We start from the raw sequence: 13,057 nt of genomic DNA on the forward strand, positions 1-13,057 counted from the left end.
AATGTATCCGGTGCATCCATCCATGTGGCCCAAGAGCATCTCCAATAGATGCCCCAAAAGTTAGTGCCCTAAAAAGGGTTGTACGTTAGGAGAGATTCATAGCAATACATTACGATAAACCTAACTCTATGGCGTAGCTTGAGGCTTGCAAAAGTCATTGAAGTCATCACCGGACGAGATATCCACCACCCTGGTGCAGAAGGATCGGCCTCATGGTCATTGATGGTAGATGGCTTCACCTCCTCGTCGAAGAGCTCCATCTCGAGCTGTTCGAACAACTCATCGACCTCGACTTTGATCCGGTGATCCTCCTCCCCATCTTGTAATTTATTGCGTCGTGCCTCCTCCTCCTTGAAGTATGCAATGTTCCGCGCGAGGAGCTCTGGATCGGCGTCAACGAGCTTCGCTATGTAGAGCACATCGTTGGCCTTGACGTTATGCTGCGCCTCGGCTTGGCGGTGCTCCTTCTCTTCCTCATGGCACACGGTCCGAATGGGACTATGGGAGGGACGAGGAATTCCGTGTAATCGACCTTCTCAGGGAATTTGAGCACCGCTGGGCTCTGGCCGTACCAGAGTGTAGCTAGTCGGGTCGTACGCCCGTGTGGCCAGCTCCGTGGTGTCGAAGGTGCATACCAACACTATACATGGTTTCTACGGGTGGTGTCGTTCACCTTTGCTTTGAGATTCATGCTATATTTTGGAGAATGTATGATTGGAAGCGGAAGGCAATGTAAACCTTGTCCCTCTCTCGCTCTAAAAGTATATAGTATATGCACGCGTGTTGGAGGATAAGACACAGTCTCTGCAGTTCCATGTCGAAGAAGACTGTAAAACGCGTGCATGTTCGCAACTTGCGCATTGTATATGGAAACTTGTGCAAACTGCTCCGTTGCAACTTGCAGGAGATCAGAAGCTTCTTTTTTACTTTGACGTTCGTTCGTTTGTCTTTGGTGTGAGTGCAGTCCGTCGTTAGTAGGAAGGAAAAGCGGGAGTCGACCATTTCCGTGACCTGAAGATTTGGTTGACGTGTGCTCAACCACTGCATGCTCACCAACCACTAGTGCAGGAGACCGAGACGGGCCAAGTTGATCATTACGTGCATGCATTTGTTTTTTTACTACTACTAGTACTATACTACTCCCTACGTAAACTAATATAAGAGTGTTTAGATCACTATTTTAGTAATCTAAACGTTTTTATATTAGTTTACTTAGGGAGTAGTAATTATTGTAGCGTGTTACCACTGCAACTTGCACATCGTGTGTTTAGTTTTTCTGCGGAATCTTGCACATAATGTTTGACAGTTGTTGATGGTTGGCGACGGCAACAGTGAGATCATCGTACGCGGAATACAATTTCAGTGACTGCTTGTGCACGCTCGTCTAGCTGCAGAGTGCAGACTCCACCTGAGAGCGCACCTTCCTGCCTGCGAGCCAGCGAGTACGGACACTACCCCCTCTTGGCCAGCATCCACGGTTTATTCTTGCCTCATCTTTCACCATTCTCCTTTTCACTGGTCTATTTCCGCCTCACCTCCCACCACCCTGTCTCACTTGATTTTCTCTTCTTTCCATTAAAATGCCAAATCCCACTAAAAAAACTACACAAGGAAAAAAACGTACACTGCCACTCCTCCCTCGATCCAACTTCTGCCTCGATCTTTTTCCTACGGCGTCGTTGTGAGCCGCCGCCGCCATTGTGGAACCAGGGTTCCCAGCCTCCTCCTCCGCCAACTTCAGAGACCACCGCCGCCATCACGAAACCCAAGGTCAGGGCAAGACTCAAGGGAGAGCGTGGTTGTGGGCCGCCGTCACCGCCATCCCGGAACCCCAGGGCAGGGCAAGACTCAAGGGAGAGTGTGGTTGTGGGCCACCGTCACCGCCATCCCGGAACCCCAGGGCAGGGCGTGGTCGCGATGCGGGCAGCGAGGAGGGGCGCAAGGCCAGTGCCGGCCGTGCCATACATGAAGGAGGAACACATGTATTTATGTTATGTTCGTCTTCTGGAACTTTATGCTTCACCTGTCCTAAATCATAGGTATACTGATACATATATTGATGTTGTCAGATACATAGCTGAATGATATTGTTGGGCATACATATCTGAATGTTATAGCTATACAAATACTTGAATGTTGTAGCTATACAAATTGTACGGAGAAAGTGATACTATTTAAATATCAACAGCGCCATTTTCTTTACCCATTCTTTGGTTGAAATCGTTGTTTGTTCTCAGGGGGAACAAATCTTACATGGATGTATCTGGTGCACGGGGGCAATTGATGCTACTGGCGCAGCGGTCCCCCGTTGCACATTCAAAAACGTTCGAAAAAATCCAAAAACAATTTAGTACATTGACACAACATCAATTTATGTTATCAAAAAAATTCAAATCAAAATTCGAAACATTGCTTGAGATACAAAAATGACAATTTTGACACTTAATAGTACATAACACAAGTTGGGTTTCGGTTTTGGCCCATTAGCACACTGATGTCAAATTTGTTATTTTTGTATCTCGAGCGATATTTCGAATTTTGATTTGAATTTTTGTGACAACATACATTAATGTTGTGCCAATGCACTGATTTTTTTTGAACATTTTTGAATGTGCAACGGGTCCGGTGCATCGGTAGAACCAATTACCCCGGTGCACCAGATACGTTCCCGAGATGTATCTGCACCGGGGCAATTGGTGCTACCCAGTGCACCGGTCACTGTTGCACATTCAAAAATGTTCGAAAGATATGGGAGAAAATTAGGGCATTGACACATCAATGTATGTTGTCACAAAAATTCAAATCAAAAATTGAAACCTTGCTCGAGATACAAAAATGTCAAATTTGTCACTATATAGTGCAGGGTCAAATTTGTCATTTTTTTATCTCGAGCAATGTATGTTGTCACAAAAATTCAAATCAAAATTTGAAACCTTACTTGAGATTATAAAAATGACGAATTTGACACTTTACTATTTAACAACCACATGAAAACAAATATACGAATTCCATATTTTCCCATCTACAAAATAACAAGTTGTATATATAAAAAAGCTAGCCAGATGGATTTATCCAAGTTGCATATACATGCTTTACATGTGGATAAGGTTAAAACTCGAAGTCAACAAAGTTCTACTAAAAAAATCTCTTTTATCAAATTGCTCTTTTGCTAAACTAAGTAAGGAAAAAAAACTAATATATTATTTTGGACTAAGCATTAATTTTCCTTTTAACTGTAACCAATGATGTATTATTTATATAGTTAGGGACGCATACAATCGTTATACATAAGATAAGTACAACTAGTTTCATTTTATTTTCTCTACTCTCAACGCTTGACGCATAAGCCACAAGGATGATGCAAAAATAAATATGATATACACAAAATGATAGTTCACACATCAATCATGAGCAAAAAAAAAATCATTGCAATATTTGATTTATGGATTGCATGGTTTTACATAGGTTGAACTTATCCACAACATATGCTTACTCCCTAAACTATTTTTAGGTTTGCCTAACAGTCATTACCACGTGAAAGCTCCTAATTGAGCTGATAACTAGTGTTGTAAAAAGTAAAGTAGAAAAAATGAACCCGTTGGCATCTTAAATGTGCGACAGTCTTTTGTTCGAGAGATCTCTATTTGAAAACTATCTAATAGATTTTCCCAAATTATTAAAAAATATCTCATTGCATGTATCAATTATACTCATTATACAAGTCTCTTTTTGCCGTGCTTTGCTATAGAAATTTTCATCCTCACGATAACCTATTTTTCCATGATGTCATAAAAAGGTTCGATTTTCCATGCTTAAAAAAGTGACGTCAGATTCTTAAAAATCCCGTTCTTCTTCGGTTTTCAAGTTTTTGTTTTTGAGAACTCTTTTTGTAGGGAATTTTTTAGAACTCTTCGGTTGTCAAGTTTTTGTTGTTGAGAAGTCTTCGGTTGTCTTTTTTTTTTTTGAGGGCTAAGTCTTCGGTTGTCAAGTTGTACATTTACCGGCGCGGGGCTCTAACTGGGCCGCGGCCCACAAGGCCGAGCTGGGGCATCTCTGCTCTCCTCTTTGTCTCTCCACTCCCCCCTCTGCGCCACCGTCAAACTTCGCCGCCGGATCCGAGCCCGTCCGCCGCCGCACGCCTCGGCTCTCATCCGGACCTTCCAATCTACTCCGGCAGCACAATCTAAGCTTCGTTCCCTCGCGGGTATCGCCCCGCGTAGCCAGCAGGACCCAGGCGAGTGCGGCACGGCAAGGCGGCGTGGCGTGCGCTCAGCGCTCGCCGGGCTGCCGCGGTAGAGCGGCAAAGCAGGGCACGCGACCAGGCGGCACGGCAGGTGCGGGATGCGGTTCCTCTTCTCTAGCTCTCTGCCGTTGATATCTGAGTTTTCCTTTTTTTTTCATTCAGTCAATGCACCAATGCAGCGTTCATTAATAGAATACCTCCTTGTGAGTGGCAATTGTTGCCTTTGTGGAGCTTACTAATGGTGCGAACTAAACCTGATGTACATATATTAACACTGTTATTGCATAGCAGTGGCCACACCTCATAAGATTTGTCCCGTGTGTGTGACTGATTGCTTCAACACCATGAAATGCTTAGTGAAAATGCCTTACTTATGCAGAATTATGCCGCGGCCTGCTCCTTTCTTGATCCACTCATCCATAGTTAAATGATCCTGTATTTACATCAGAAATACTTCTACCGGTAGCTGTAGTTTTTGGGATGCGACCACAAGTGTTCCTGGTTTCATCTTGTTTTTCTTGTTTTTATTTCAGGGGATCACAGGCTTGCAGTTTTCTTGAACATTCTAATCCTAATATGACTCCATGAGTTGCGCCTTGGCAGCATAGAATGATTCTGTAATCATGTAGTTGCCTCCATGGCTCTTAAGGCTGCATCTTGCATACGGTTTTCAAGACTGCGCCTGCTGTCGAGCAGGCTAACATACTGTTCTTGCTCGGATGTGCCTGCTTCTCGTGCTTCTGGGGGTACAGCGGGGTCCACTGAGTTCGAATCTGCAATCCGGTTGCTCAAGAACAACAATCTCCGGCCAGAGATACTGACCCGTGTTCTTGATTCTACTTCAGATTTGAACTTGGCCCTTCGGATATTTAAATGGGCATCAAGTCAGAGGATATTCGCTCATACGGCTGACACATATGCCTGCATGATCTCCAAGCTCGGTGTTGTTGGGAACTGTGATGAGATGGACAGCCTCCTAAAGGAGATGATTAAATTGAATGCCCCTATATTGGACAAAATCTTGAACGATTTAGTTCAGTTCCTGAGCAATAAGAACCGTTACGATGAAGCCTTGCTGGTGATTCAAAATGCTTGCTCTGGGAAGCTCAAGATCTCAGTGTCATCTTGCAATGCTGTGCTGTGTGGTTTAGTCAAGGAAGGGAGGGGTTTGCGACCATTCATTCGGGCATACATGGAGATTGTGAAGGCTGGGGTCCTTCCTGATGTGGAAACCTTGAATTGGTTAATTGAGGTGTTGTGTGAAGCTGGTAAATTAGACCTGGCATTGATTCAGTTTGACAGGATGAGCAAGAAAAGGTGTACCCCTAATAGCCGTACTTTCAAGATACTCATAACAGCACTTTGTTCTCACGGCAGAGCAGATGAATCGATAGAACTCTTTGAGAAGATGATGCAGCTGAGATGCATCCCTGATAGCTGCTTTTATGTTCAAGTGCTGCCCCTATTTTGTAAGTTCAATAAACCCAAGGAGGCAAGTAAATTGCATCAAATGCTGAAACAAGATAGCCTTCAGTTGGACCTACATTTGTATAGTGCCTTGATTAAATGTTTGTGTGAGAACCAACTATTGGATGATGCTGTCACAGCATTTAAAGAAATGACAGCGTCAGGTCATGCACCGATGACAAATACGTATGTGAATGTTGTAGATTGCTACTGTACATTATCCCAGTTCCACAAAGCTGTGAGTTTTCTTGAGGTAAATGATGTCGCAGAAACAGAACCGTATAATGTACTGTTGAGAGAGTTATGTAAAACAGGCACCTTGCGAGATTTAGTTAGCTATCTTGAGAAATTTCGCGCAAGGGGGCTGGTTGATTGTCGCTCATGGAACATAGTTATCACCCAGTTCTGCAAACAAGGGAACATTAGAGGAGCATCTGAGCTTATTGGTAGAATGACAGTTTCTTCTTTTACAGCTGATGAGAGTACTTATTCTTCTGTTGTATCTTGTTACTGTCAGTTAGGTTTGTACAGGACTGCCCTAGATATGTTCAGAAGAGCCAGTGTTAGCAATTTGGTACTGAATTCAGATTCTTTCTCGCAACTGGTAGAAGGTCTGTGCCACATGGAGCGGATCAAAGAAGCTGTTGAAGTTTTTAAATATCACTGCAAAAGAGGTTGCAGCCTTACCAATGAAGCGCTTGATATACTAATCCAAGTGAGTTGTATGGCTGGAATGATACGTGACGCAATCAGAATGCGTTCACTAGCTGTTTGCACTGGCACTTCTTGTGCATTTTCAACTTATAACACAATTATCCATGCACTACTGCATTTGAAGAAGGAGAAGGATCTGTTGCTTCTCCTTGCACAGATGCTGATGGAAGGTTGTCTATTGGACAGCTACACATACAATGTTCTTGTGCGTTGTTTCCTTACCAAGGAGACAATTCTTGAGGCTGCTCTGTTGTTCAACAAAATGGTGAATGATGGCTTTGTTCCTGACCAAGAGACATTTGAACTATTAGTCCCTGATATGGCCGTGTTTTCGTTACTAAGCAGGGTTTCAGAAAGTTTACTGAAAGTGGCAAGTATAGATGGAATGGCAAGCCCTAGAATTTATAACATTATCATTTATGGCCTTATCAAAGAAGGCTTCAAAAGTGAGGCATGTAAGTTTTTGGATCAAATGCTAGACAAGGGATGGGTACCTGATTCCAAGACACATCGTGTGTTAGTTGGGACAGTTGATGGAGATGAGCCTAGAGAAGTTGACAATTCCTTCCAAACAGCTGATGATGACACTGTAAGCAATATACTGTTGGAGGGTCTAGAATGAGAGTCTTGAACAAAACACTATTTCTCCATATAGTGTGCGGTAGTATTACAGGCCAGGGAGAGACTTTTCAAGTTTTCAGGCGGTTACGAATATGTGTTGAGACTAAATGTTGGATGCTCAAGCAACTTCAGCGCTGATATGAAGGTTGTTGAAACTAGGAATATCTGCAGCTGGCAAGATGGTGAGTGACTAATGTTCTTTATAACATCATGCAGTTTTCACACATTCGTTGATGTTGTAGTCTAGTGCTCTATATATTTGGTCTATACTTATTACATTTTGTGAACGTACTCCCTCTGATCCAAAAAAATGTGTCGTGGCTTTAGTTCAAAATTTCCTTGCTTAAGATACTGCAAACATATATATGTTTTGCTGAACAATACTATATGTGGACATAAGTCCCTGCGAAGAAGATATTCTGATCGGGATGGTATTTCATCCTGATCAGAATATCTTCTTCACAGGTAGGTATGGTGCCATGGCGTGATTGTGTCGTCGGCTCAGCGGGAAGACGGTACGGTGGTGGAAGGAAGATAGCAGCAGAGGAGAAGAAGTTTTGAACAGTGTTGGATAAACGAGCGCAGTGTGAAATAAAGGGCACTTTGGGCTATACGGAAATACAGTGAAAATCCACTGGCACACAGAAATTTCGGGCGGCTTGATGAATAGCTGGCCTCTTTTCTCCATCACGCATGCGCGTCCCTCAAGGAAAAGGACACTGTCAGTGCCAGATTTTTCACATGAAGCAAGAAAAAAAAATTCTCCCATCTCGCTTCTTAGGCCCCGTTTGGAATGAAGGAATTTTGCAGGAATTTCGTAGTAATGGAATCCTATAGGAAATTTTTTCTATGTGCCCTTTGGATTGTAGGATTAGCTTTGAAAATTCCTATAGGAATTTTTCCTTTACTTTCTATTTTTTTAGGATTCTAAATACTTGCTCAAACCTCATTTTTTCACTTCCTTTGAGAAGTCCAATGCAACATGTGTCTTTATCTCTCCTTTTCTGTCTCTTCTAAAGAAACAATTTCTGCAAAATTCCTGTGGAGCATCCAAACAACTATGTTGTATAATTCCTGCAATTTAGAATCATGTAGGAATCTACAAGTCATGACTTGCAATTCCTGCACTTTTCCCCGTCCTATGTTTACGGGGCCTTATTAAGCATGCATGGGATCTTAGGAAGGGATCAACCAGCAAAGCAGAAGCACTTCACCCTACGTTTGCGAGGAAGAAAATTAGTTTAGGCACGAGGGTCGAGAAAGGTTAAAGTTATACTGTGTGCTTTGATTATTGTGTTAATCTGGAGACAACAGGGAATTAATCTACCTAACCCAAGTCTGCACGTAATCAATCTGCTGGCTTAGTGTAACTTGCTGGTGGCTGATCAATCACATGGATCAAACAATATACCAAAGGTCCGAAGCCAACTTCACACTCCATCTTAGCTAGCCTAAATTCTTTTGCGCCCACGAATCTTGCTGCCCCACACCATGCATCCACGCTGCTCTCTGACTCTGAACCCGGTACAATCTTCTCGACTAAGTCATTCGCTGGATCGCACGCGAGGTTAATCTGGCAAACGATATATTAGTACATCTGGGTCGCGTAGCCCCTGTACGCACCTTCTCTAGTTCAGTGCTTACAGTACAGGTTGGTGACCGCGAGCTTGATCCGTCTGGATTAGTTGATGGATCGCCGTCATCACTCCATCCAGCTCAGTGCGGGTCCTGGCGATGACGGCCTGATGAGCTCCGAGCTGTACCTTGCCGTGTGCGGAGGCAAAAAGGAGGAAGCCATGGCGCTGCTTCTGCAACTAAACTCTGGTAAGGCTGCTCGTTCCTTACACACAGTTGAGAGTTTTTTGAATTGATTTTGGTACCCAGTGAGTTGACATTTCCAATGGAATTTCATTCAAAATGCGTGGGAACCCATATGTTTGCATCGTTACTCTCAGGTATACACCAGGTCAGCGCAGAGAGGAACAATGTTTTTCATTTAGCCGCAGATCAAGGGCACGACGAGCTGATCCGGAAGCTCTACGCCAGCTTCGGGGACAAGAGCTTACTCTCTTCCCCCAACTCGGCTCTGGACACGCCGCTGCACTGTGCGGCGAGGGCTGGCCATGAGATGGCTGTGTCTCTCCTCGTCCAGCTCGCTATGGACACTGGAGACCAGAGCATCTTGTGCTGCAAGAACGAGGCTGGGGACACGGCCCTGCATCTAGCGGCAAGGCTCGGCCATGGCACGGCAGTTGAGGCTATGGTCTCCACAGCGCCAGGGCTGGCCTCTGAGGTTAACAACGCCGGCTTGTCGCCGCTGTACTTGGCAGTGATGAGCAAGTCGGCACCCACCGTCAGGGCAATAACGACCAGATGCAGCGACGCGTCGGCTGCTGGCCCGAGCTCGCAGAATGCTCTGCACGCTGCAGTCTTCCAGGGCTCAGGTCAGCTAGCGACGAGTTCCTCCTTGGTGTTTGTAGTAGACTCTGAAAGTTTATGCAGATTTGTCAACCCTTGACTGATATATCTGTACCATCTGAGCATTGTCAGAAATGGTCAGCCTACTACTGGATTGGAAGCCATCTGGCCCATCCCTGGCAAGCAAAGCTGATGGCACTGGCAGCACTCCGCTCCATTTCGCTTCGTCTGACGGTGACTGCTCCGTCGTATGTGCCATCCTGCGGGTCGCGCCGCACGCTGTGCGCATGCGGGACTCAGCCGGCCTCTCCGCTCTCCACGTGGCGGCGGGAATGGGCCATGCCCATGTGGCTGAGGCACTGATGAAGGCCTGCCCCGATGCCGCCGAGCTCCTGGACGACCGCGGCGGGACCTTCTTGCACGCCGCTGCCAGGGGAGGCCACACCAGGGTCGTGTCGCTTGCCATGAAGAAGCCGACGCTCCGCAGCCTCCTCAACACGCATGATGAGGATGGCAATACGCCGCTCCACCTCGCGGTGGCCGCATGCGCGCCCAGCGCCGTGGAGGCCTTGATGTGGCGTGGTGAATTGTGTGCCGACGTCATGAACAACGAAGGCCAGACGCCGTTGGATCTCGCAGCTAGATCGACCAGTTTCTTCTCCATGGTAAGCATATACTCATTGAGAACAGCCATTGCTTGGAGTCTGCATCAACTAACATCCGTCGTTAATTAATTCGGTTGTCTATATGAACATTGTTGGACTAAAGTTTACAAGTACGGTGCAGTTGGCCTTGGTGGTGACGCTGGCCACGTTCGGAGCACAATCTCGCCCTCAGAGGCGGGACCATGTAGAGCAATGGAGGGGCCGCGACATAGCACAAGGGATTGAGAAGATGTCCGACAGCCTCGCAGTGGTCGGTGTGCTCATCGCCACTGTGACCTTCACCGCCGCCAACAACGTGCCAGGTTCCTATGAGCAAGCTGATGACACGGCACCCGACAAGAGGGTCTTCAAGGGCATGGCGGTGCTACAGGAGAAGATCCTCTTCCAATTCTTCCTGATCCTTGACAGCTTTGCCCTGGTCACCTCCGTGCTCGCGGTGGTCCTTCTCGTCTTCGGGAAGGCGTCGCGCTCTGCGGGGTCGTGGAAGAGCTTCGCGGCGGCGCTGCACTGCATATGGGTGTCGCTGGTCAGCATGTTCATTGCCTTCTACGCAGCTCTCGCTGCAGTGACAAGCACGGAGGCGCTCTACCGCATCATCTACCACGTCATATACATCGGCTTCGCCCTACTATACGGCACGGTCGTAACTTTGATCGTGCCGGTGTCGGCCTGCACACTTTGGAAGGCTCTCTGGTGCACCGTCGTGAAAGGAAGGCACAACGTCCTCGGGAGGCGTCTCAAGCAGCAGTATCCAGTCGCCCGCGCTTACGCACCCCACCTGATTCTTTTCATGGCAACAAATTACGTAGCGATTGCCGGTTTCGTCGCAGTCTCTATCTTGAGTGAACAAGCCGCCAGAGAGGCGAGGCATCCTGGGGCACCTGCGCCGGCGCCTTCCTCTGCTCTCCTCTCCTAGGAGCAGCATCCAAATTAGAAAAGTATACTACTGGGTGCTAAAATAAAACCAGGTTAGTAATTTGGTACTACTTAATTCAGAATCTTTCTCACAGCTGGTAGAAGGTTTGTGGCACATGGAGCGTATCCAAGAAGCTGCCGGAGTTTTCAAATATCACTGCAAAAGAGGTTACAGCCTTACCAGCGAGGCGCTTTGATATACCAATTCAAGGGGGTTGTATGGCTGGAATGATCCGTGACCCGATCAGAATGCGTTCACTAGCTGTTTTCACCGGCACTTGTTGTACATTTTCCACTTAAAACACAATTATCCAATATCCATGCACCACTCCGTTTGAAGAAGGATAAGGATATGTCGCTTCTCCTTGCACAGATGCTGATGGAACGGTGTCTATTGAACAGCTATGCATACAATGTTCTTTTCTGTTGTTTCCTCGCCAAGGAGACAATTCTTCATGCTGCTCTGTTGTTCAACAAAATGGTAGATTATGGCTTTGTTTCTGACCAAGAGACATCTGAACTGTTAGTCCTTGACATGCCCATATTTTCGTTACTCCGCAGGATTTCGGGAAGTTTACTAAAAATGGTAAATATAGATGGAATGACAAGCCCTAGAATTTATAACATTATCATTTATGGCCTCATCAAAGAAGCCTTTAAGAGTGAGGCGTGTAAGTTTCTAGATGAAATGCTAGACAAGGGATGGGTGCCTGATTCAAAGACACATCTTGTGTTGGTTGCACCATTGATGGAGAAGAGGCTACATGAGTTGACAATGCCTTCCAAACAGCTGATGCTGACACTGTGAGCAACATACTGTTGGAGGGGCTAGAATGAGAGTTTGGAATGAAAAAAATATTTTCTCCATAATGTGTGCAGTATTACAACCTTACAGGCCAGGTATAGCCTTTTCAAGTTTTCGGGCGGTTATGAATATGTATTGTGGTTAAATGTTGGACGCTCAAGAACCTTCAGCTCCGACATGAAGGTTGTTGAAACTAGAAAGATCTGCAGCTGGCGAGATGGTGAGTGAATAATGTTTCATATAACATCATGCACTTTTCACACATTCGTTGATGTTCTAGTCCTTGATATATCTGTTTCATACTTATTACATTTTGTGAATGTACTACTCCCTCCATTCATAAATATAAGTCTTTTTAGAGATTCCAATACGGACTACATACGGATATATATAGACATACTTTCCGTATGTACTATGTAGTACTTATATTTAGGAACGGAGGGAGTAGATTTCCTTGCTTAAGATACTGCAACAATATATGTTTTGCTCAACAATACTATGTGGACGTAAGTTGCTTCTTGATGTGTCCAGTTATTGTAGTTCACCCTGATCAGATTATCTTCTTCACAGGTTGGTATATTGTCATGGCATGCTTGCGATGACTATTCAGCGGGGATACGGTCCAACGGTTGAAGGAAGATTAGCAGCGGTGGAGAAGAAGTTTTGAGCAGTGTTGGATGAACGAGATCAGTGTGAAATATGGGGCACTTTGGGCCATACAGAAATACAGTGTGAAATACTACATCATTCAACTGAAATGGGCAAAAATGAGCATAATGGCATTTTTGGGGCCCTAATTTGGAAGGAATTCCAGTGTCATTTATCCAGGGCATTATGCATGAATGATTTATTTTGGTGTTGGAACTAGAGCGATAGGAGGACATGCATGACGCAATGGTGAAGTACTCTCCATTTGTGCCATGAGGTCCTTCCCTACACCCACCTGGTATGGGAGCTTCTAGCACTGAGTCTATCCTTTCGGAACTGAAGTGCTAGATTTAAGGCCTGTTCGAAATTTCACCAGCTCCACGAAATTCCAGAAACTGTGGAGTCAGAAAATAACCGCTCCGTAGTTTTCAACTGCAATTCCATTAACTCCGGAAGTGGAGTTATGGAGTGGAGGCTCTCCGAACAAGGCCTTAGCATTTTAGGTTTAAGATTGATGTGGTGTTGAAACGTGTTGGCCTTGTCATCACTGCAGCCCAGTCG

At 45.5% G+C, this 13,057-nt stretch overlaps 1 protein-coding gene across 2 annotated transcripts; it reads left to right on the plus strand.

Annotated features, from left to right (window-relative positions):
* The first annotated feature begins 4,041 nt into the window (after positions 1-4,041).
* On the plus strand, positions 4,042-12,640 carry LOC119303517 (pentatricopeptide repeat-containing protein At3g22470, mitochondrial-like). Of its 2 annotated transcripts, XM_037580652.1 has the most exons (5): positions 7,043-8,869; positions 9,001-9,489; positions 9,596-10,128; positions 10,250-12,068; positions 12,419-12,640. In XM_037580652.1, the coding sequence occupies exons 1-4, from the start codon at positions 8,734-8,736 to the stop codon at positions 11,042-11,044; spliced, it is 1,953 nt and encodes a 650-aa protein (XP_037436549.1). In that variant the 5' UTR covers positions 7,043-8,733; the 3' UTR covers positions 11,045-12,068; positions 12,419-12,640. The 2 variants fall into 2 exon arrangements, with proteins under 2 accessions (XP_037436548.1, XP_037436549.1); XM_037580651.1 differs by lacking the exons at positions 9,001-9,489; positions 9,596-10,128; positions 10,250-12,068 and adding an exon at positions 4,042-4,334 and having other exon boundaries at positions 4,777-7,227.
* The last annotated feature ends 417 nt before the right edge of the window (positions 12,641-13,057 follow it).

Source organism: Triticum dicoccoides, chromosome 5A, assembly GCF_002162155.2.
Source record: "Triticum dicoccoides isolate Atlit2015 ecotype Zavitan chromosome 5A, WEW_v2.0, whole genome shotgun sequence".
Classification (NCBI taxonomy): Eukaryota; Viridiplantae; Streptophyta; class Magnoliopsida; order Poales; family Poaceae; genus Triticum; species Triticum dicoccoides.

Bases quoted from the DNA above. Each gene is read 5' to 3' on its own strand.
- LOC119303517 (XM_037580651.1), top strand. From the start codon at position 4,881: ATGGCTCTTAAGGCTGCATCTTGCATACGGTTTTCAAGACTGCGCCTG.